This window comes from Oryctolagus cuniculus, chromosome 1 (genome assembly GCF_051225735.1).
Source record: "Oryctolagus cuniculus isolate XC-2025 breed Fujian yellow rabbit chromosome 1, ASM5122573v1, whole genome shotgun sequence".
Taxonomy (NCBI): Eukaryota; Metazoa; Chordata; class Mammalia; order Lagomorpha; family Leporidae; genus Oryctolagus; species Oryctolagus cuniculus.
In genome coordinates this window covers 46,621,483-46,642,067 of record NC_142867.1, presented here as the reverse complement: position 1 = coordinate 46,642,067, position 20,585 = coordinate 46,621,483, and the positions used below count along the sequence as shown (strand labels likewise).

The following is a 20,585-nucleotide window of genomic DNA, read 5'->3' as shown; positions in this document are numbered from 1 at the left end:
CTTCCCTCATGCTTCCTTAACCTTCAGGTAACTGATGTAGCTCCCGGGCGGGTGGCAGTCAGGATGTCATGGGTGTGGGCTGAGTGGGCTGGGAGGGGCACAGCTTTACGACAGGGGGGGCTCCTCCTCAGTTGCTTCCTTGCGCAAAAATGATGCCGTTCATCCTTCCCCTTCCAGAGTGTACCCCCACTCTCCTTGCCCGCCCCCCGCCCCCAATATCCAACCCAGCATTCGAATTCTAGGATGATGTGTCAGGGGCTTATTTTCCTGGGAACTGTGTGCTTCTCTTTTTTGCTTAATGATTACCGTGCATAACGGACCTTGGCATGATTGATGGTGAAGTGTTTAAGCTTCCACAGCATTTGCTTTAGTGAGCAGGTACTCCGTGTGGCCCTTTATAAGCAAGGATATGAGTGATGTGCTATGAATGATGGGGGGGGGGGGATCCCTGTACGAAGCTACTTTTTGACACAGTTTTGAGGCCATTTTGCACGTGAGCTGTCCTCCTGAGTCCTCTGAATCTTTGATAGTCTCTTGTTGGCTCATTAAAGGTGGGAGACTGCTGGGGTACAGGACCTGGGTTTCTTTTGCCCACGATGAATGGGGCTGTCTTTGGGTGGGTGTCTGCTAAGTCTGGGGGTCTAGGCTCACCGCCCCGGTGAAGCAGGATGTGGGTTCAAAGCCGACTTTTGGTAGGAGGAATCCCTGTGTGTCTTTCTGAACTTTGATGAGCTCATCTTGCATGTGCATGGGGATTTCCATCCCCTGTTGAACCTGGCTGCGTAGACACGGAGCTCCCTTTTTAGGAACAGAGGATTCCCTCTGGTTGTCATCCTAGAACTCGGTCCGCACTCTGGCCGTGTGTGTGACCTGGCCTGAGTGTTGTCACTGCCCCATGACCGCAGCCTGGATGGCCTGCTCTGTCCCTCCAAGGTCACGAGCCTCCGCTGTGACCCAGGGAGAAAGCCGGCTGTGCACGCTTCCCAGGATGGTGGGGAGGTTCCGATGGCAGTGTGTCTTGGAGAAACAGCCACGCTGCTGTTCTTGGGACTTTATTCTTCTTGATTTAAGCGGGGCTTGCTTCCAGGACTGTGGACAATAAAAACGTCCCGTTGTGCCAGTTGTTCTTTTGTGCTCTGGGCCAGGTTGTCCGTGGGTAAGGGAGACGCCCCTTCTTTCCTGGGTGTGAGCTTGGTTTCTGGTCGGCTGCCTATCCAAGCCTAACATGAAAACACAGCAATTCTGCCATGCCCCGGAGCGCTGACCTCTGGCTGGAGAAGGACTTGGGCCACTGAGGTCACTCCCACTGTGACCGAGTCTGGGCCATGGAGTGGCTGAGAAAGGAAAGAGGCTCCCAAAAGGGGGAGGAGCAGGGAGTGCGTTCCTAGGGCAGGGACCTGCTGGCCACTGCTGGGAATTGCCTGCCTGCTGGCCAGGTTTTGTTTTGTTTTGTTTTGTTTTGTTTTGTTTTGTTTTGTTTTTCCCTTCAAGCCTTTAACGCACTACTTTCCCACAAATGGCACATCAGCGTCCTTGGCAGGTCCAGGGCCTCTCTGCCCAATGGGACAGAGCGCGCTGACCACTTAGGAGAATGTCTGATCTTCCTGAGCCTGCCTTCATGAGCGCCCTTACCCTTTGGGAATACAGACACCTGTGCTCACAGGGGCTGCCCATGGTCCGCCTCCTCCAGGTTAACTGGTGCGCCACCCGCCATTACTGTTCCCATTTCACGATGAAAAACTGCGATGGGAGTGTTTGAGGGACTTGCTGGGACTGGGATACATTGAGAAGTGATGGCAGAATTTCATCTCAGATCTGGCTTCACATTTTATATGTAACGGCCGAGTGACATTTCCTCTTTGTCACTAAGATAACATCCAGGAAGTTTATGGTTGATAGAATAATTTTTGAAAAAGATTATTTACTTATTTATGTGAAAGTGAGAGTTACAGAGGGAGGGAGGGAGGGAGAAAGAGAGAAAGATCCTGCACCTGCAAGTTAATTACCCCAAATGGCCCCAGTGGCCAGGGCTGGGCCAGGCCGAAACCAAGAGCTGCTTCTGCATCTGCCACTTTGATGCAGGTGTCCAAGCACTTGGGCCATCTTCCACTGCTTTCCCAGGTGTGTTAGCAAGGGCCTGGATCAGAAGTGGAGCAGCCAGGAATCAAACCGGTGCTCACATGGGCTGTTGGCATTGTTGAAGACAACACCAGCCCTGGTTTATAAATTTCTTTTTTTTTTCTTAAGATTTATTTATTTATTTGAAAGAGTTACACACAGGGAGAGGGAGAGAGAGAGAGGGAGAGAGGGAGAGAGGTCTTCCATCCGTTGATTCACTCTCCAATTGGCCGCAATAGCCAGAGCTGCACCTATGTGAAGCCAGGAGGCAAGAGCTTCTTCTGGGTCTTCCACACAGGTGCATAGGCCCAAGGTCATGGACCATCTTCTACTGCTTTCCCAGGCCATAGCAGAGAGCTGGATTGGAAGTAGAGCAGTGGGGACTGGAACTATGACTCAAACCGGAGCCCATATGACACTGCAGGCTGTGGCTTTACCTGCTACGCCACAGTGCCGGCCTCGGGTTTATAGACTTTCAACAAGGAATATCTGTTCATCAAAGCGTGTGCTTGTGGGGCGAGGGGGTTAGACATTTTCCAATCACTCATTCCACGGTCAGTGCTTGTGGTTTCTTATTTTTGGTTGGTACATCCCTTATATTAAAAAGTCCATTTTTATTCATATGTATATTTATACGTAAGCATACATTTCCTGGGGGCCCTAAGCTACTCCCCACCTCACTCTTTGGGTGAAAACAGAACAGAGGACTGACTGCACTGCCTTGCTTTTGCTGTATGCCCCATCTCTGCCCCTCACCCCGAAAAGGGGACTCTCCTTGAGGTCCTCTGGGGATCTGCTTCTCCCAGATAACTCAGGCTGTTGAATAATCTTTCCAAGACACTCTGGCAAAAGATCTCTGCGAGTGAGATCCCAGTGGAAGGAATGGGTCATCAAAGAGGGAGGTACCTTTCTCTGAAGGGAGGAGAGAACCTCCACTTTGACTATGGCCTTGTCTAAACAAGATAAGAATCGGAGAACTCAGAGGGCTTCCATAGCCTTGGAAACTCATGACTGGAGCATAGGGAGATTACTGATGCCATGGACAGGAGTGTCAATTGGTAAGGTCAACAACAGGAGTCACTGTGCACTTGCTCCTCATGTGGGATCTCTATCCTTAGTGTGCTGTACATTGAGATTTAATGCTATAACGAGTACTCAAACAATATATTTCACTTTGTGTTTCTATGGGGGTGCAAACTGTTGAAATCCTTACTTAATGCATACTAAACTGATCCTCTGTAAAAAAAAAAAAAAAAAAAAAAAAGAAATTATCAATTCCCAACTTGACTCTCACTGGGATTAAACATGACAATAGGTCTGCTCTGATTTCATCATCATTTAAAAAAAATCATCTATTATTTTTCACTTTGTGTTTCTGTGTGGGAGCAAACTGTTGAAATCCATACTTGATGTATACTAAGCTGATCTTCTGTATATTAAGATAATCGAAAATGAATCTTGATGTGAATGGAAGGGGAGAGGGAGTGGGAAAGGGGAGGGTGGTGGGTGGGAGGGACGGTATGGGGGGGGAAGCCATTGTAATCCATAAGTCGTACTTTAGAAGTTTATATGCATTAAATAAAAGTTTAAAAAAAAAAATCTTTCAAGAAACCTGACCCCTCTGCTCCAGGGGAAATCCTTCAACCACCATAGGCTGGCTGCTCAGGTTTCTGGGGTCAAAGACGCCTTCAGAGAATCACCAGGAATGTACTCAGTGTGCCGAAGGGGGTAGGAATTGTAATAAGCAATGCACACCTTATATAGCCACTCGCCTGCGGTGATCTGAATGGCCCTAACTCGTTTACAATTTACAAACAAAGCAGCCGTGTCTCCCAGGCTAGCCTGGGTGATTGCATTTCCTCACATCCACCTCCTGGCCTTAGACCCTGGAGGACTCCATGGGAGGTGTAAATGTCACAAGGGAGCAGCGCTCACTTTCCCCATCCCAGCTGCCTGCCTCCCGCGGCCTTGCCAACCCTGATGGAATGGAACCTGGCCCAGGTGAGTTTGGATCACTCGGGTTGGCCTGAGAGATACGGTCGGGTCCAGGGCCAGCCAGGGCGCCTCCGTGGTGGAGAGGGGATCCAGAGACTTGTGCAAAAGGAGAGTGAGGCAGCGCGGAGGGGCTCTGTGCCAGCACTCGCCGAGCAGGTGCCCCGTGACAAGCTGCCTGCGAGGTGCTGGAAAGGGATACGGTGAGCTCACCATCCACCCACTTGGCCTGGAACTAAATCCTGCTCCGACTCTCCTGTCCCTTCACCCACTGGGACGCAGAACTTGGCGCCTCCCAAGCTTCCGGAGGATTCCAAGTGCCCTAGAAAGCCCCAGCAAGAGTATCAAGAGTATCGGTTTTACTGCCGATTTCCAAGGGGAGGGTTAGACTGGAAGGTGACTTCGCTAAGCGCCCCTCCATCTGGTCCCCTGCCTCTGCCCTCCCACCCAAGCAGCCTTTCTGCTGCTTCCCTCTCTTCCAGTCCAGACCCTGCCTCTTCTCTTGAATTCCCTTTTTCTCATGCAAAGCATCCTAGCTCAGTCTCCAGCTCTGCAAGATTTGCATACTCATACTCATCATTTTACAAAACAAATCTCCTTGGAAGAGGTGCTGGGGAGGGAAAATAGTAAGCAGCTTTCTCCGGCTCACCTGTGTGTGCTCAGCAGCAGTACTGCACCACGGCCTTCCGGCCTTCCCTGGAAGACGCCGGAGGAGGAGCGCCTGCCGCTCTCCGTGGTGTCACCCCTCCTTCCAAGCCGATGCCCACCTCTCGGGTGCCTCTTCTGGTCTCGGAGCTGGCAGGGTTTCCCTCCTACAGATGGCGTGCATGTATGTAACCTCCCGAGAGCGAACAATTGTTAAATCGCCTAAAATAATGAGGCCCGAAGGAGTTTTGAGTATGTAGGGCTGCCTTTAAAAATATCATTTGAATGTAAGTTTACATAAGGGAAGTGTAATAGAGTGGTGATAATTAGTAAGGGCCCAAATTCCCTGACATTTTTTGCAAGTGAAGTGACGTCTCTTAAGCCAGGGCCAGCGTGCTCGGGCGGGCTGCTCCAGCAGTGTCTGGTTTTTTTTCAGTAGCACCTGGGCCAGGTCCTCCTAGCACACTACTCACAGCGTTACTTAGCCACGGTCTTCTGTGCCTGCTGCAGCGACCGGTCTGAAGGACCTGGGAAGGATTTTGTGGACTTTGCGGTGTAGGCAGTGAAGGGGAGCACACTCGTTCATCCTCTCATTCACTGATTCCTCCAGGTGTTCATCATTTGTGTTTTCCCTACCCATTCAGCCATGGGTCCATCCATCTGAGTTCTCACCGGTGTGTTGACCCTGGTCTTTATCCCTTTCTCCATCTGTCCCTGGCCCCATCCACTTCCCTTCCTTCTGTCCACCCCTCCCCACCTCCTCACTCCCCTGGAAGTCCAGCATTTTGTTTATGGAGCCCCTGTAGTGAGTCAGGTGTGGTGCTGGTGTTGCCAGGATATGTAAAACTTGTTTTTCTACTCTGGAGAAACTCTGAATGGAGAGATGTGAATAGTTAGCTGTAGTGCCCTAGCCTGGACAAAGGCCTGTGCAAAGTGCTTTTGGAAATAAGGGGGAACAGATTGTTCTGTGTTGGGAGTGGCTTTCCAGGGTTGCCACTTGGCCTGGGTTTTGCAGCATTGTGTGGGCTTTTGCTGGGGGATGGAGTAGAGAAGGCAGCACAGGAAGCAAGGAGAGCATGTGCAAAGGCCCTGAGGCTGGGGAGCTGGGGCACTCTGATTTGTGAATTTCGGAGAAGGGAGAGAGGCTGCAGTCAGGATGGGTGTCTGGGAAAGGGGAGCATTCTGATAAATGGTGGGGATAAGAGAGGGCACCCAAAGTGGAAAACCTGCCAGCAGGGGCTGAGGGTAAAGCACCAGGGAGCTGTGGAGGATGTGAGGGGACTTGGGGGTTGAGTGCAAAAGGAAATGAATATTTCAAGGTGCCACCTACATGCCAGGCATTGGGCTAAGCATTTAAACATTTAGTCCTCATCGTGATTAATTAGCCCACTTTTCAGATACAGAAGGTGAGGCTCAGAGAATGGAAGTCAGCCAAGGCCACAAAGCCTTGAGTAATCCCTGTCAAAACAGATGTAGAATCCTTTAGCTGTAATCTCTATCTTCCCACTCAACAATCTGAGACTCAGAGATGTCAAGCAACCTGTCTGAGCACACCCAGGACGCCAGGGTCTCAGCGTCCAGGGAAGCCTGTGCTAAGAAAGCTAAGCTGAAGCATCCGGGCTGCTACCTGGGTGTGGGGGAGGAGAGGCATCCGTCCCCCCCAGTCTGCAGGAGAGGTGTGCAGGACCGGACGGAGCTAATCCTGGCGTGGTCAAGGCCCTGGTACTCGGCAGCCCCATGCGTGGGGCTGTCCTGCCAGGTGGCACTGGTGGACATTGGCTTCCAAAGGAGCCGAGGACAGAGAATGTGAAGTCTGCTCAGTAACCAGTGAGCACAGAGTAGAGAGAACTCGGGAAGTTCCACGCGGAGCCCCAGCACTGGCTGGCGTGGAGCCGGCAGGCACTGTGGTGGAGAGGTATGTAGGTCTGGATTCAGAGGCTGGAGAGAGTGGGAAAAGGACCCAAGCGGGCAGGGAGAATGTTAGTTGTCTTCTTTAATTGTCCTTATTTGGTTTTCTAGGGAGGCCCTGGGGAAACCTGGAGTCACCTGCTGCAGGGAGGTGGTAGTTACAGGGCCAGACTGCCTAAGTCAAATGCAAGTTCACCTTCTTCTCGGCTCTTAACCTTTTAGAGCCTCTGTTTCCCAGTATGTAAAATGGGGATGAGCCTGTGTTTAATGTAACAACTATTTAGTGAGCACTTACTGTGTGCCAAGTGCTCTTCTAGGGGATTAGAACCATTCAGTGAGGTAAATAGAGGGGAATTCCTGCCCTCCCAGAGCTGCCACTCCAGGGCAGGGAGAGATTGTGGATGAGAGCACACAGTAGGCCTTCGACTGAAGTACAGCCCCCTGCAACACACAGGCGGGAGAGATCAGGTGAGGGAATGAGTGGGAGAGCTCTTTGTCTCCTGGGACATGTGGTGCAGGAGCACTGCCTGTCTAGGAAAACCCTGCGAGAGAGGAAGATGCAGGGTAACCCGCGGTGTGGAGGAAGTGGGTGCCTGAACCTCATCCTGGAGATACCGCCAGGCCCTCCCAGCTCATTCACCTGCCTGGCTTATTTTCCTAAAGGCACAGCCACCTGCAGCCTGCTGGTGTTCCCGACAGACAATGGCACCATTGTGTGGCTGTGGGACATTCCCAGGCACGGCCCTGGCATTCGTTACCGCGCAGGGTCCCGGGCCAGAACTGGGGGACTTTACCCCGAGCGTTTCCGCGTTCGCACGGAGCCCTGCGGCTCATGCTCTATCGGCACTCTACGGACGTGCTTGCGAAATTGTGTTTGCTTTGAGCCTTGGTGACATGGGAAAGTGTCCCCCCCCCCCCGGGTCCCCTAGTCCTGAGTGACAAGCGAGCAGCTCTGTTCGGGAGGCAGGAGGCACTGTGATGCTGTGACGGCTCTTGAGCAATAAGCCTTCCTCTCGCTGCTTTCCCACACGGCCACAGGGCTGCTGTTTCCTGTGTGGGCCTCTCAGGTGGGGCCGTGCGGCATCATGAGGAGCCCTGATCACTGCCTTCATACCCTGCATGCTTGTTAGGTAACATTGGGAAAGTCACTTTACCTCTTAGGGCCTCAGGTTTGTAATCTGTCAAATGGGAGAATAATGCCTGTGACCTGGGAAGGAAAGGGATCCATCGTTTGCAGAGTGCACACACTGTGCATGGAGCCCCAGCTTGGTGACGGGCATTGTTAACGTATCTCGTTTCAGTTGCACAGTGACCTGAATAGGTAATTGACCCACTTCACAGATGAGGAAACTGAGGCTCAGGTGGTTTAAGGCGCAGGATCACTCTGCCAGGAAGTGGTTGTGGCATGTTTGAAATGAAAGGGTCTGATCCTGGAAGATATTCTCTTAATCGGTTCACCGTGGACATTAGGCAAATGGCAGTTACTCTCCGACACAACACTGTAGCAAGAGCTGCGCCTAGCACAGGTACATGCGCAGGCAGTGTTTGCTTGGTGCACCAGGGCACGCTGCAGCTCAGAGCAGCTTATCTTAACTCGCTGTTCAGAGGTAAAGTAGGAGTAAGGATGGTGCCAGGATGTGGAGAAAGATGGAAGTCCAGGTTAGCGATCAGCTCCGCCGTTCTCTATCCAGTTGCTCTGTGGATGGACGTGGGTGTCCCCCTCTCAGACAAGTGCATGCATGCGTGTGGGTGGCGGGGTTAGGGTGTATCTGTGGTGGTTGTGCAGGCGCGTTACTGCAGATGAAAAGGGAGGTACCCAGGATCTGCCTGTTCGTCCCTGGCCGCTACCTTCCTGTGGGTCACGTTAGCTGTGTCACACAGGGCCTTTGTCAAGAGCAAGGGCTGGGAGTACACTCTCTCATGTGCTCAGGTGCCTGTGCTGGGGGCACAGAACCCAGTCACCTCTCTCTGCTCCTGCAACCACACCCTCTTGGGCCAGAGGCCAGCTGACCCCTGGGATACCTCAGTGGGCGCCACAAAGTCCTTGTGCTTGATTTTCCTGGCGGGCAAAGTCCTATGGAGGTTCTTGCTTGACCAGGACTTGCTCTCACTTTATACACAATTCATAAAGAGTCTGGGGTCTTTGAAGGAAGTTTCAAGGACTCAGCAGGCCCTGGGGGCATCCTCGCATATATCCCAACGCTGTGTTTATAGTGATGTCCATGGGCCATCAAGAGAAAGCAAAATTGTGTTAATTAGAATCAGGGCTTGTTATCATCCAGTTGGAAAGGCTTCCTAGTGGAATAGTTGGAAGTGTGGGGCTCTCAGAAATGTGTACTCCGGGCAGTCTAGGAGGGCTTGCTTCCCCAAACCGTAGGTTGCCAATGGTTTATTAATTGGAATATTAGTGACAGCTGCTGGGTACTTACTGTGTGCCAGATGCTGTGTTAACCACTTGCGTGCCTGATCTCATTGCGCGAAATAGCTGTGTGTCACTGCTGCATAAGCAAGGGGCCCTGACCATCAGAGCGGCCATGGCTCTCCAGGAGTCACCCAGCTGGGAGGGCAGAGCCAGAGCTCGACCCCATGTTCACGCCAGTGCCTGAGAGAGGGACCGCGGGCACCTGCCTATTTGGTAACTGGGGTTGTTAGAGGACCACAGATGCGAAGTAATGCAGAAGCTGTCAAAGACAGGGATGGAATGAGGGCCACTGGCCTCCAGCGTGGGCACGTGGGTGCTCAGAGGCCACTGAGCAGAACCGAATTCCTCTCCTGAGAAGCCAGGATTCAGGCTCAGCCCCAATTGTGCTGTGTGACTTTGAACAAAAGATTTGCTTCTCTGTGTTCTACCTCTTCCTCCAATGTATAAGACTGGGGATACCATTTCATCCGCTGTTTGTCAATACCAAAACAGGGGACAGGAGGGACAAATGTTCAGATGGAGGAGAGAGGCCAGGTAGGGAAAAGGCCACCAGCTGATGTCCATCTCCCGTCCTCGCCCCGTGCGGTTAGATGGTCGCGTGGACACGTGCGGATCCCTCGGGGTGGGCGCCATGCTGCTTGCTGGCAGCTGGGGTGGCAGAACCAAAATGCGTCTCCAGCTTTACCCTTGACAACAAATAGTGCATTTTGATCTTAAAATGCGAGCCATCGAATCAGCAGTGACGTTCTCTGTGGCACCCAAGGACAGGGTGAACGTTCTCTCTTCTGGGGTTGCAGTATCGCCGTGTAGTTCAGAGCGATCGGAACCCCACAGTTGAACTACATGCTGCCCGGTCATGGACACGATAGCATCCCGATGATGTGACCGCGTCTAGAGGGAGGCCCGAGGCGGCGTTCCCTCTGCAGTCAGTCGGCAGCAGAAGCCTTGGGCACTAACTGCCGGGTTTGGGTGAATCTTTCCTTTCCACGCTGGCGCTGCCTTCCGGGGGATGCATTTTGCTCTCTTGCTCCTGGAGCTGCCCTCCTGATGCCGTCGTCCGTCTGCCTTCCGGATTGCTCAGACTGCCTCGCTGACCAGCCTGGGCTTTCCAGTGCACTTGCCCCAGGCACTTCAGGTGCAGTGTTTTTGGGAATTCTTCTTGGGTTCCTTACTGAGAGTGCTCCTCCCCTCCCCTTCCACGGGAGGGCTAATTGTAGTCCAAGCGTGATGATCCCTGTTGGTTTAACACAGTGCAGTTATTATCCATTTCTGTTATTACAGCTAATAATCAGGCTCTTTACTTCACCTGATCTGTCAAAAGTGTCCCTTTTGGCTTTCAGCCTGTTTCATATAGAATGATGTGGAGTTTTAAGCAAACAAATGACACACTCCTTGAAATTCTGTCAGGGGCAATAAAGCGAATGGAAATGCATTCGCTGTTCAGCTGTCTCTGCCTTCCTTCCTTCCCCCTTTTATCTTTTCAAGTCTTTGACAGCAGCCCCCTTCTTGCTCTCAGAGCGATTCCGGAACACAGAGGCCCCAGTTGGAAGGGGTGGGATGAGCGGTGCCCTGAGCCTAAAGCAGTGGTTGGAGCAGGGAAGATGCCTGCATCAGCGGACTCCATCTCAGGCACGGGGGAGAGATGTTCCTACAGCTTTCTCCTGGGAGTGATGTCATGATGTGGGGTCGCTTCTTTGTCTTGCCAGTTTGTGCAGAAAGTACCCAGGTACTGGCCTGGGACCCACAGTGCCCAAAGACTGGTGAGCCCCCTGGGAAAAAGCAACCAGGGGCCTCCAGTCTCTATAATCTGGGGGAGTGAGAGCCCGTGGAGACCGAGGCGTGGACAAGGAAATCCTATGTGCTTTAGCCCTTGCTTAAAATCTTTCAGACAGGCCGGCACCACGGCTCACTAAGCTAATCCTCCGCCTGCAGCGCCGGCACCCGGGGTTCTAGTCCCGGTTGGGGCGCCGGATTCTGTCCTGGTTGCTCCTCTTCCAGTCCAGCTCTCTGCTGTGGCCCGGGAAGGCAGTGGAGGATGGCCCAGGTCCTTGGGCCCTGCACCTGCATGGGAGACCAGGAGGAAGCACCTGGCTTCTGGCTTCGGATCGGCGCATCCCGCCGGCTGTAGCAGCCATTTGGGGGGTGAACCAACAGAAGGAAGACCTTTCTCTCTGTCTCTCTCCCTCACTGTCTAACTCTGCCTGTCCAAAAAAAAAATTTTAAAAATGAAAAATAAATTAAGGCCGGCACCGTGGCTCAATAGGCTAATCCTCCACCTGTGGTGCTGGCACAACGGGTTCTAGTCCCGGTTGGGGCACTGGATTCTGTCCTGGTTGCCCCCTTCCAGGTCAGCTCTCTGCTATGGCCCGGGAGTGCAGTGGAGGATGGCCCAAGTGCTTGGGCCCTGCACCCCATGGGAGACCAGGATAAACACCTGGCTCCTGCCTTTGGATCAGCGCGGTACACTGGCTGCAGTGCACTGGCTGTGGCAGCCATTGGAGGGTGAACCAACAGCAAAAAGGAAGACCTTTCTCTCTGTCTCTCTCTCTCACTGTCCACTCTACCTGTCCAAAAAATAAATAAATAAATAAATAAATAAAAAAAAAAAAAAAAAAATCTTTCAGACACATGACCCCACTTACACGCAGTTGCTGAGCCTGGTGGAGTCTGACAATGGTGAAGGTCGCTGTGAGAAGAATGGTTTTCATAGCATGCACTTGAACTTGTGTCCATGCTTCATGTGGCCAGTGAAAACTGGTCCTGAAGATAATAAATCTTGGTGTTTGGTTGTGATTTCACTTCTTCCACAAGTTCAGAGCTGGGGAGAGGGAGGGGCAGGGAAGCCCCAGATAATTAATGATCCTTGTTAACGGGTCTTGATTAACGAGCTTGAGCTATGTAGTGATTTATTTTCCCTGCTCCCTCCTCCCTCCTCCCTTCAATCAATAAAGAGATTCTGGTCTGAGGATCTGCTGAGAGCCCCCTTAAGGAAGTCTCAAGTGCAGTCAGTCCCCCCAGATCCGCCCTTGCTTGTCTCTCTTCAGCTTAACCCAGCAATCACCAGCCTCCCGCCGGGGCCCAGCTCCCCTCTGAGGCACTGCCAGGCGGGCAGAGGTGAGCACCACATGCTCGCCGCCAAAACCTGCTGGTGGGAGTAAGAAGGTGGTGCCCCCATGTGGGTTTTGCTTGTGCCCCTGCATTGTGTGCAGCTACTATTCTGATTAGGACACCAAGAGGGACCATGTGGAGGGATGTACACTGGAACTGGGCCAGGCAGGGCGGCTCCGGGTAGGGCACTCAGGCAGAGGAAGTGGTGTGAGTTCAGAAGTGCGAGGTGTGACCAGTTTTCCTGAGCACGGTTGTCATTACTGCTGCTCACTGGGGAAGTGTAGGCATATTACCTCATTTAGTTGTTTTTTTTTTTTTAAGATTTATTTTTTTGAGAGGCAGAGAATCAGAGACAGAGGGAGAAACAGAGAGAGAGAGAGAGAGAGAGAGAGATCGATCTTCCATCTACTTGTTCACTCCTCAAATGGCCACAACAGTCAGGGCTAGGCCAGCCGATGCCAGGAGCCTGGAACTCCATCCTGGGCTCCCACGTGGGTGGCAGGGGCCTGAGCACTTGGGAAATCCTCTGCTGCCTTCCCAGGCATGTCAGCAGGGAGCTGGATCAGAAGCCTGTAGTAACCGGGACTCCAATACGGTATGCCAGTGTTACAAGTGGCAGCTTAACCCGCTGCACCACAATACTGGCCCCTCTCATTTAGTCTTTTGTTGTTTTGTTTTGTTTTTTGGTTTTTTTTGACAGGCAGAGTGGACAGTGAGAGAGAGACCGAGAGAAAGGTCTTCCTTTGCCGTTGGTTCACCCTCCAATGGCCACCGCGGCTGGCGCACCGCACTGACCCGAAGGCAGGAGCCAGGTGCTTCTCCTGGTCTCCCTTGGGGTGCAGGGCCCAATCACTTGGGCCATCCTCCACTGCACTCCCGGGCCACAGCAGAGAGCTGGCCTGGAAGAGGGGCAACCGGGACAGAATCCGGCTCCCTGACCGGGACTAGAACCCTGTGTGCCAGCACCGCTAGGTGGAGGATTAGCCTAGTGAGCCGCGGCACCGGCCCCTCATTTAGTCTTTTTTTTTTTTTTTTTTATTTTTTTTTTATTTTTGACAGGCAGAGTGGACAGTGAGAGAGAGAGACAGAGAGAAAGGTCTTCCTTTGCCGTTGGTTCACCCTCCAATGGCCGCCACGGCCGGCGCGCTGCGGCCGGCGCACCGCGCTGATCCGATGGCAGGAGCCAGGAGCCAGGTGCTTTTCCTGGTCTCCCATGGGGTGCAGGGCCCAAGCACCTGGGCCATCCTCCACTGCACTCCCTAGCCACAGCAGAGGGCTGGCCTGGAAGAGGGGCAACCGGGACAGAATCCGGCGCCCCGACCGGGACTAGAACCCGGTGTGCCGGCGCCGCTAGGCGGAGGATTAGCCTAGTGAGCCGCGGCACCGGCCCCTCATTTAGTCTTTATAATGCACATTGGCAGACTTTTTCTGTGAAGTGCTGGATTGTAAATATTTGAGGTTTTGTGGGCCAGAGGTCTCTGTCACAACTGCTGAACTTTGATCTGGTGGCGTGAAAGCAGCCAGAGAGAGAGCGGATATGGCTGCATCCCAGTGGAATTTGTTTATTGAAACAGGTGGTCAGTGGAACTTTGCCAGCCCCTGCCTTATAATCTTTTTGGTATAATCCCCATTTTTATAGAGGATAACACCGAGGAACAGAAAGATTAATAAAAATGAACTTGCCAAGGGCCAACTTGATTTGGTCAGATTCCAAAGACTGTTCCTAGCTTGCACTCATGCTGCCTCCCTGCAGAGATTGGATCTGTTCTGCAAAGAGTGCACGGATGATCAGACTGCCTGTAGGCAAGGCGCGAAAGCTCCGCCTTCGATCCACTGGGAAGGGGGAAGTATCTGATGCTCCGGGCAGGCGGTTAGGTTAAAGCTGAGCTCAGAGAAGATGACTTAGGCAGTGGTGAGTAGGTAGTTTAATGTGCAGAGAAGAGTTTTTGCTTTGGAGTAGAGAGGCGCCCTTCTTGGGCACAGCCATGTCTGACCACTGAGCCTTAGAAGGTTCTCCCTGGTGCACCTGCTACCTGCATGGCCTCATCATGGCTCCAAGTTTGCTTAACCTGGGTTTCTGCTGGATTGTGCACATTCACAATTTAAAATTTTTAAAAATGTTTATTTGCTTTAAAAAAAAGATTGATTTATTTGAAAGCCAGAGTGACAGGAGGGGAGGAGAGAGATCAAGCATCCGCTGGTTCACTCCCCAAATGCCCACAGCAGCCAGGGCCCCAGGGCCAGGAGCCACAAACTCCATCCCAGTCTCCCATGAGGGCAGCTGGAATCCAAGTACTTGGGCCATCACCTGCTGCCTCCCAGCTGCTGTGGCAGGAAGCTGGATTGGAAGGTAGCCAGGTCTTGAACCAGGCATCCCAGTAAGGGACACAGGTGTTCCAAGCTGTGACCTATCCTGCTGTGCCTGCCCTCACTGCAAAAACCTTCACCTCGGAGGGGTAAGTAGCTCACCTGAGGTCATCTATCCATTTGTCCACTGATGTATATTTTTAAAAAAATTTTTTGACAGGCAGAGTTAGTGAGAAAGAGAGAGACAGAGAGAAAGGTCTTCCTTTTTCCGTTGGTTCACCCCTCAAATGGCCGCTACGGCCGGTGTGCTGCGGCCGGCACACAGCGCCAATCCGAAGCCAGGAGCCAGGTGCTTCCTCCTGGTCTCCCATGTGGGTGCAGGGCCCAAGCACTTGGGCCATCCTCCACTGCCTTCCCAGGCCACAGCAGAGAGCTGGACTGGAAGAGGAGCAACTGGGATAGACTCCAATGCCCCAACCGGGACTAGAACCTGGGGTGCCGATGCCGCAGGCGGAGGATTAGCCTAGTGAGCCGGGGCGCCGGCCGCTGATGTATATTGAGAAGTTCTAATATGCCTTTTGCTGTTGTAGATACTTTGGAAAATGACTTTGAATGAACCAGACCCAAACCCCTACCTTGTGGGGCCTGCAGAACTGGATTTGAATCCAGCTTTGCCTCTATTCCTTTTAGTGCTTCTTCTCCTTTCTCCTCCTCTGTCTCTCCACAATTTAAAGATCGTTTACATTTCGGGTTAGCCACGGGAATTGTCAAGATGACATTCCACTTCCTGCGCTTTCTCTGCACTTAGAAAATTGAACGGGCTCTTGCTTTCCTAGAGATTTGGTCTTTGACTACTTGGGAGTGGGTTGAAGAATTGGGTACTTGGAGCTGAGGTGTGAACTAGAACACTAGTGTGGGTGGTTTGCCTTTGAGTGTCTGTAGTGGAAGACAGAGACCTCGAGGGAGTGGACGGAGCTGTCCCTCCCACCTCTTGATTAGCTGTGCTGTGCAGCTCTTCCTGTGTCTTCTTGGGACTTGGAGTAGCATAACTGGGCTGCTGTGGGGGCCCTGGCTTTGCTGCTCTTGTCCCATTCCAGGCACCCCTCATGGTGTGAGCTTACGCTGAGCATGGACACGAAGGAGAGGGCGTCTGTTGCCGTGTACGCCACGTGTATTCCGGGAGGTAGGGTGGCTTCCTCCATCAGCTTGGTGGCGTCCTCGCGTGGATTCACACATGAACCTCTTGCCTCTAACGGTTGAGGGGACAGTTCCCTTTTTGAGCAGTCATTTGTTGATATCGCTAGAGAAAAGAGGCACTGACACACAAGTGCCCACGTGTTGACAAACACAGCCTCCTGGCAACTCACAAATTCACACTTGGAACTTAGCCCTCCACGTCCATGGGCAGGTGTTTTGCTTGGTTTTGTTTGTTCTGGGCTCGGGCAGCTGGGGAGAGTTGTTTCCGGGCACTTGTTGCCTGTTTTGTAAGGGAAGACTTTTGCTCTGGGGGTTCTGTGACCGAGGAGGAGGTCCCTGAGGGGCTCTCCTCTTCTCCTTCCCTGGGGCACCCAGCCTTTGCCGTGTGGGGTGCTACACATCCCCATGTTGTCATTGAATGATGCCAGAATTGCCTGGGTCTTGTTCACAGAGCATCCCAATGGTGTCAGTGATGCCTGGCTTTGAAATTAAACCTATTACATTTGAGATGCTGGTGAGGCTGTGAATAACTCCACCGGCACAAGAGTCATGGTGGGGGGGGGGGCCGGGGCTCTACATTTTCATACTTGGCATCTTTACAAGGGGCTCGGGCTCCTGAGAACCGAGTTAACTCAGTAGGCTTGCTTATCCTGAAATGGCCCATTAAAACACGCCTGTCGGGTGGTAACCTCCCCATACGTCTTCTCAATAAAGAGAAAAAGTTGAGAAGGGGCGGGGGGAGCTTTGCATGTGTTTGGAGCCGTCCGGAGCAGACTGTTTAGTTCCGTGTCCCCTGTCCCATTCAGGCTTCTGAGTGTTTTGAAGCTTTCTTTAGCTTTTCCCTGGGCCGGGACGGCGGCACTCTCAATAGCAGAAAGCCAGGCGATGGTGAGCTGAATGCAGGATCGGCACAGTGCCCTGCATTTGAATGGTGCCGGCTGGCCCCCAAGCTCTCCTGCACCACAGTGGCTGCTGCACCGAAGCCCCGGCCGCCGCAGCAGCTGCCTCCTACGCTGAGATGCGCTCCGACTCGGTTCCTGAAGTTGCCTGTTTGCTTGTTTGCAGATCTACACGGACTGGGCCAATCATTATCTGGCCAAATCCGGCCACAAGCGTCTCATCAAGGATCTCCAGCAAGATGTGACGGATGGCGTCCTCCTGGCCCAGATCATCCAGGTTGTAGGTAAGAGTGGGCTCTTGCCAGAGGGCGGGTTACGATACAGTGGGGCCAGGGCAGTGGAATGCTGAAATCGCCGAGAGCAAGGCAGCGCTTTGTCTCCTGTGTTGACAAGTGGACTCCGTCTTTTGCCGCGGTTTGTGTGGGGTCCAGCTTGCTTCTCCCATTGAGATCATGCACAGAGCAATCTCTATCATCCTAGCAGAAACGAGTGCCCACCCAAGAGGGAAGTGCTACTGGTTTGAGGAGGGACACCCTGCCCCCTTTTTGCCTCCTCCTGTCTTCCTCACCCTCGATGGGACTTTTTCTGGGTTTTACTCTGGATCTATTTCAAAACATATTTTAGAAAGCAACGTAGAGCTGTTTCAGTCCTGCCCGCTCTAACTGGGTCTGAGAAATCAAAGGCTAAACCTCTGGAGAGGGTCGGTTGGTTCTGGTTGGAAGTCCAGGGGAAGGGACCCGGAGCGGTGGAGTTCGGCGTGGGGAGGGTTGCTCCGGTGGAGGCAGGCGGGTGGAGGCTGGCTGGGGCTTTGCCTGGAGCCTGAGGGCAACAGCCCCACTGGTGGTGCCTGAGAGCTCCCAGCCAACTGAGGAGGAGGCGGGAGGTCAATTAGACGGCATTAGGCTGATTGTTGTCGCTGGCAGCCTTGGCAGCCAGCTCACGCCAAGTGGGCAGGCGCAGGGGGAGGCCTGTGTTACTGTGGACAAGCTGCCTGTCCTTGGGAGTGAGAGGCAGCCTTTTGTGGCCGCAGCTCTGCTCACAGCGTGGGCAGCATACCTGAAGGGGCAGGCAGGTGGGCCTGGGCTGAAGCGTTTGGGCCACCACAGCCACTCAGAAAGATTTCTTGCCACTGGCGCCATCAGTCCTCTTCTCTTTCTCTCCTTCTCCCTCCCTTCGCTGCGTCAGCTTTCTGTGGTCGTATAACGGATTTTCAGACATAGCCGCTTAAAACAACATACACATGCTCTTCAGTATATGATGAGGTTACATCCTGGTTAACTATTTTAAGCCAAAAATATCATGAGTCAAAAATGCATTTGCAGCCAGCCTTGTGATGCAGTGGGTTAAGCCACCTTTTGCACAGCACCAGCATCCCGTACCAAAGTGCCAATTCGAGTCTCAGCTGCTCCGCTTCCAGTCCAGCTCCCTGCTAATGCAGATGGGGAAGGCAGCCAATGATGGCCCAAGAACCTGGGCCCCTGCCACCCACTTGGGATACCTGGATGGCTGTCCAGACTCCTGGCTTCAGCCTGGCCCAGCCTCAGCTGTTGTAGCCATTTGGGGAGGGAGCCAGCAGATGGCATATTTCTCTCTATCTCTCTTTGTATATCTCCCTCTCTCACTCTGACACTCTGCCTTTCAAATACATAAATAATATCTTTTAAAAAAGTATTTAATTCCCCAATAAACTCATTATTAAGTAAATAAAAAAGTTGCACCATTGTAAGTTATAGACCATCTGTCTGTCATCTCACAATATCTGTGCACTGGGAGTCTAGGCAATTGCCTAGCCAAGACTAAGTACTAGGGTGCTCTGCCCTCAAGGTGCCAATCGGGGCTGCATTCTCATTTAAGGACGTGGCTGGCGAGAAATTTGCTTTTACACTCGGGTGTTGGCAGAATCTGTTCCTTGCGATTACGGAACAGTGGATGCTGGTGTCTCTCTGGCTGTCAGCTGGAGACCACCCTCACCTCCTTGAAGCTGTTTCAGGTCCTTGCCATGTGCTTCTCTCAATGTGGCCACCCAGCAGGGGAGAATACTCCTAGAGGAAGTCTGCCAGCAAGGTGGCCACCTTGGCCACAGTCTGTGGGTTAGAAGCAGGCCATGGGCATGAATGCCGGGGTGTAGACGTCACTGCAGTCACCTGGAAGTCTGTTTGCTACTCTCCTCTTCTAGCCCTACCCAGTCATTGTCATCCCTTGTACCAAGCTCTTTACATTTTTTATTTATTTTAATTTTATTTGAAGTCAGAGAGATTTTCCATCAATTAGTTTTCTCCCTCAGTGCCTGCAACAACCAGGCACCCAGAACTCAACTTGTGTCTTCCATGCAGGCTGCAGGAACCCAAGTACTGGAGCCATCACCTCTTTCTTCCTAGGTGCATTAGCAGGAAGCTGGATTGGAAGCAGAGGCAGTACTCGATCCCACGTGCTCTGATATGGGATACAGGTATCCCAAGTGCTATCTTAACCTCTGCCAAAACAGCTACACTGAAACTCTTTAGAGTTTTTCGTCCCTTGATTTCTTCAGCATCCTTCTGAAGTAGGTGATGGTCCCTCTGTCTCACAGATGCAGAGGTTGGAGGCCAGTCAGGCTCGGTAGGCCAGTACCGCAGATGAAGTCTGTAGACGCCTGACCTGGGGAAAGCTCCATCCAAGCCTTCAGTTCTTTGCTTTGTGTCTTTATTTCACTTCTCCATCCAGAGATGCTGGGCCTACTGCATGACTCTGCCTCCCCACGAGTTCAGTGACCATTTATTGAGCACCAACTGTATGCCAGCATTGTGCCCTTGATGGGAATAAAAAGATGAATGTGCAAGTCTCCAGCCTTGGAAGAGGAGTTCACCTTTTCTTGACAGTTTCCTTGGAAAATGCAACTTGTACATGGGTTTTGAGGCCCAGGGTCAAATTGGGTGTGTGGCCTACATCAATTGTGTCTTGGGACAATACAGAGTATTTCTTTTTTTATTTTGTCTATTTGAAAGTCAAAGTTATAGAAAGAGAAGAGAAGAGAGAGATCTTCCACCTGCTGGTTCACTCCCCAAATGGCTGCAACAGCCAGGGCTGGGTCAGGTCGAAGCCAGAAGCTTCTTCTGGGTCCTGTATGTGGGTGCAGGGGCCCAAGCACTGTGGTTATCTTCCACTGCTTTCCCAGGTACATCAGCAGGGAGCTAAATCAGAAATGAGCAGCTGGGACTCAAACTGGCACCCATATGGGATGCTGGCACCGCACACAGCAGATTAACACACCACATCACAGAGCCAGCCCCTGTACAGGGTGTTTCTGATGGGAAACTTGCTAGCCTTCAGCACAGACAACAAGAGAGAAAGTAGTAAATGGATCATAGTGTGAGAACTTGATCTCATCCCAGTTCCATTCCTCCCTATTTTGGGACCTGAGAATCACTTCACCTCTATTGCCTCTGTTTTCCCACCTTTAAAATGGGGCAACAATAGTAGTTTTGTCTGACCTTAAGGCAGATTAAAGTGGTAAGTGTCAGTCATGACATATGTTCTCAGACTACGATGTGTTCCTGGATAGCATTTAATAGAAACTGCCTGGTGAGGCACACACAGAAAGGTGATGGGATCTTGCTGTCAATATCAGAGTATGCCATGGTGGATTAGTCATGTCTGCCCTGGGCTCAGAATATGCCTGGTAGCATGTGTGTTGTGAGTTTACTAACCACAGCGCTCCAAGTGTCAGCCAGCACACTTAGCATCCCTGCCCAGGAAGATGCTTCCCTGCATCTCCGTGACTGAGGTCAGCCTCCCCACACAGGACCCAAACAGGCTCAAGTTACTTCCAGCAATGCAGGGCACACCGTGGGCCACCAAGTGGCTTCCCCTCAGCACCGAGGAGAGAATCCCGCAGACCAGCACCCCGGGAGTGAGACCAGACATCAGCATGTGACCCCTGTCTGTGGCATGCCAGGACTCTCAGTCTCTGCTCTAGATGTGCAGAACAGAGACCAAAAGTCTCCTAGGTG

At 52.4% G+C, this 20,585-nt stretch overlaps 1 protein-coding gene across 14 annotated transcripts in view; it reads left to right on the top strand.

Annotated features, from left to right (window-relative positions):
- Window positions 1-20,585, top strand: part of NAV2 (neuron navigator 2) — a 763,895-nt gene that overhangs the window by 458,657 nt on the left and 284,653 nt on the right. For 13 of the 14 annotated variants that reach the window (XM_051824899.3, XM_002708951.6, XM_089310702.1 and 10 more), the window contains one exon: window positions 16,763-16,880. In XM_051824899.3, the coding sequence (XP_051680859.2) occupies window positions 16,763-16,880 (118 nt within the window). Of the gene's footprint in view, window positions 1-3,974; window positions 4,120-16,762; window positions 16,881-20,585 lie in introns of those variants that run through there. The other variant, XM_089310710.1, reaches the window with a different exon arrangement.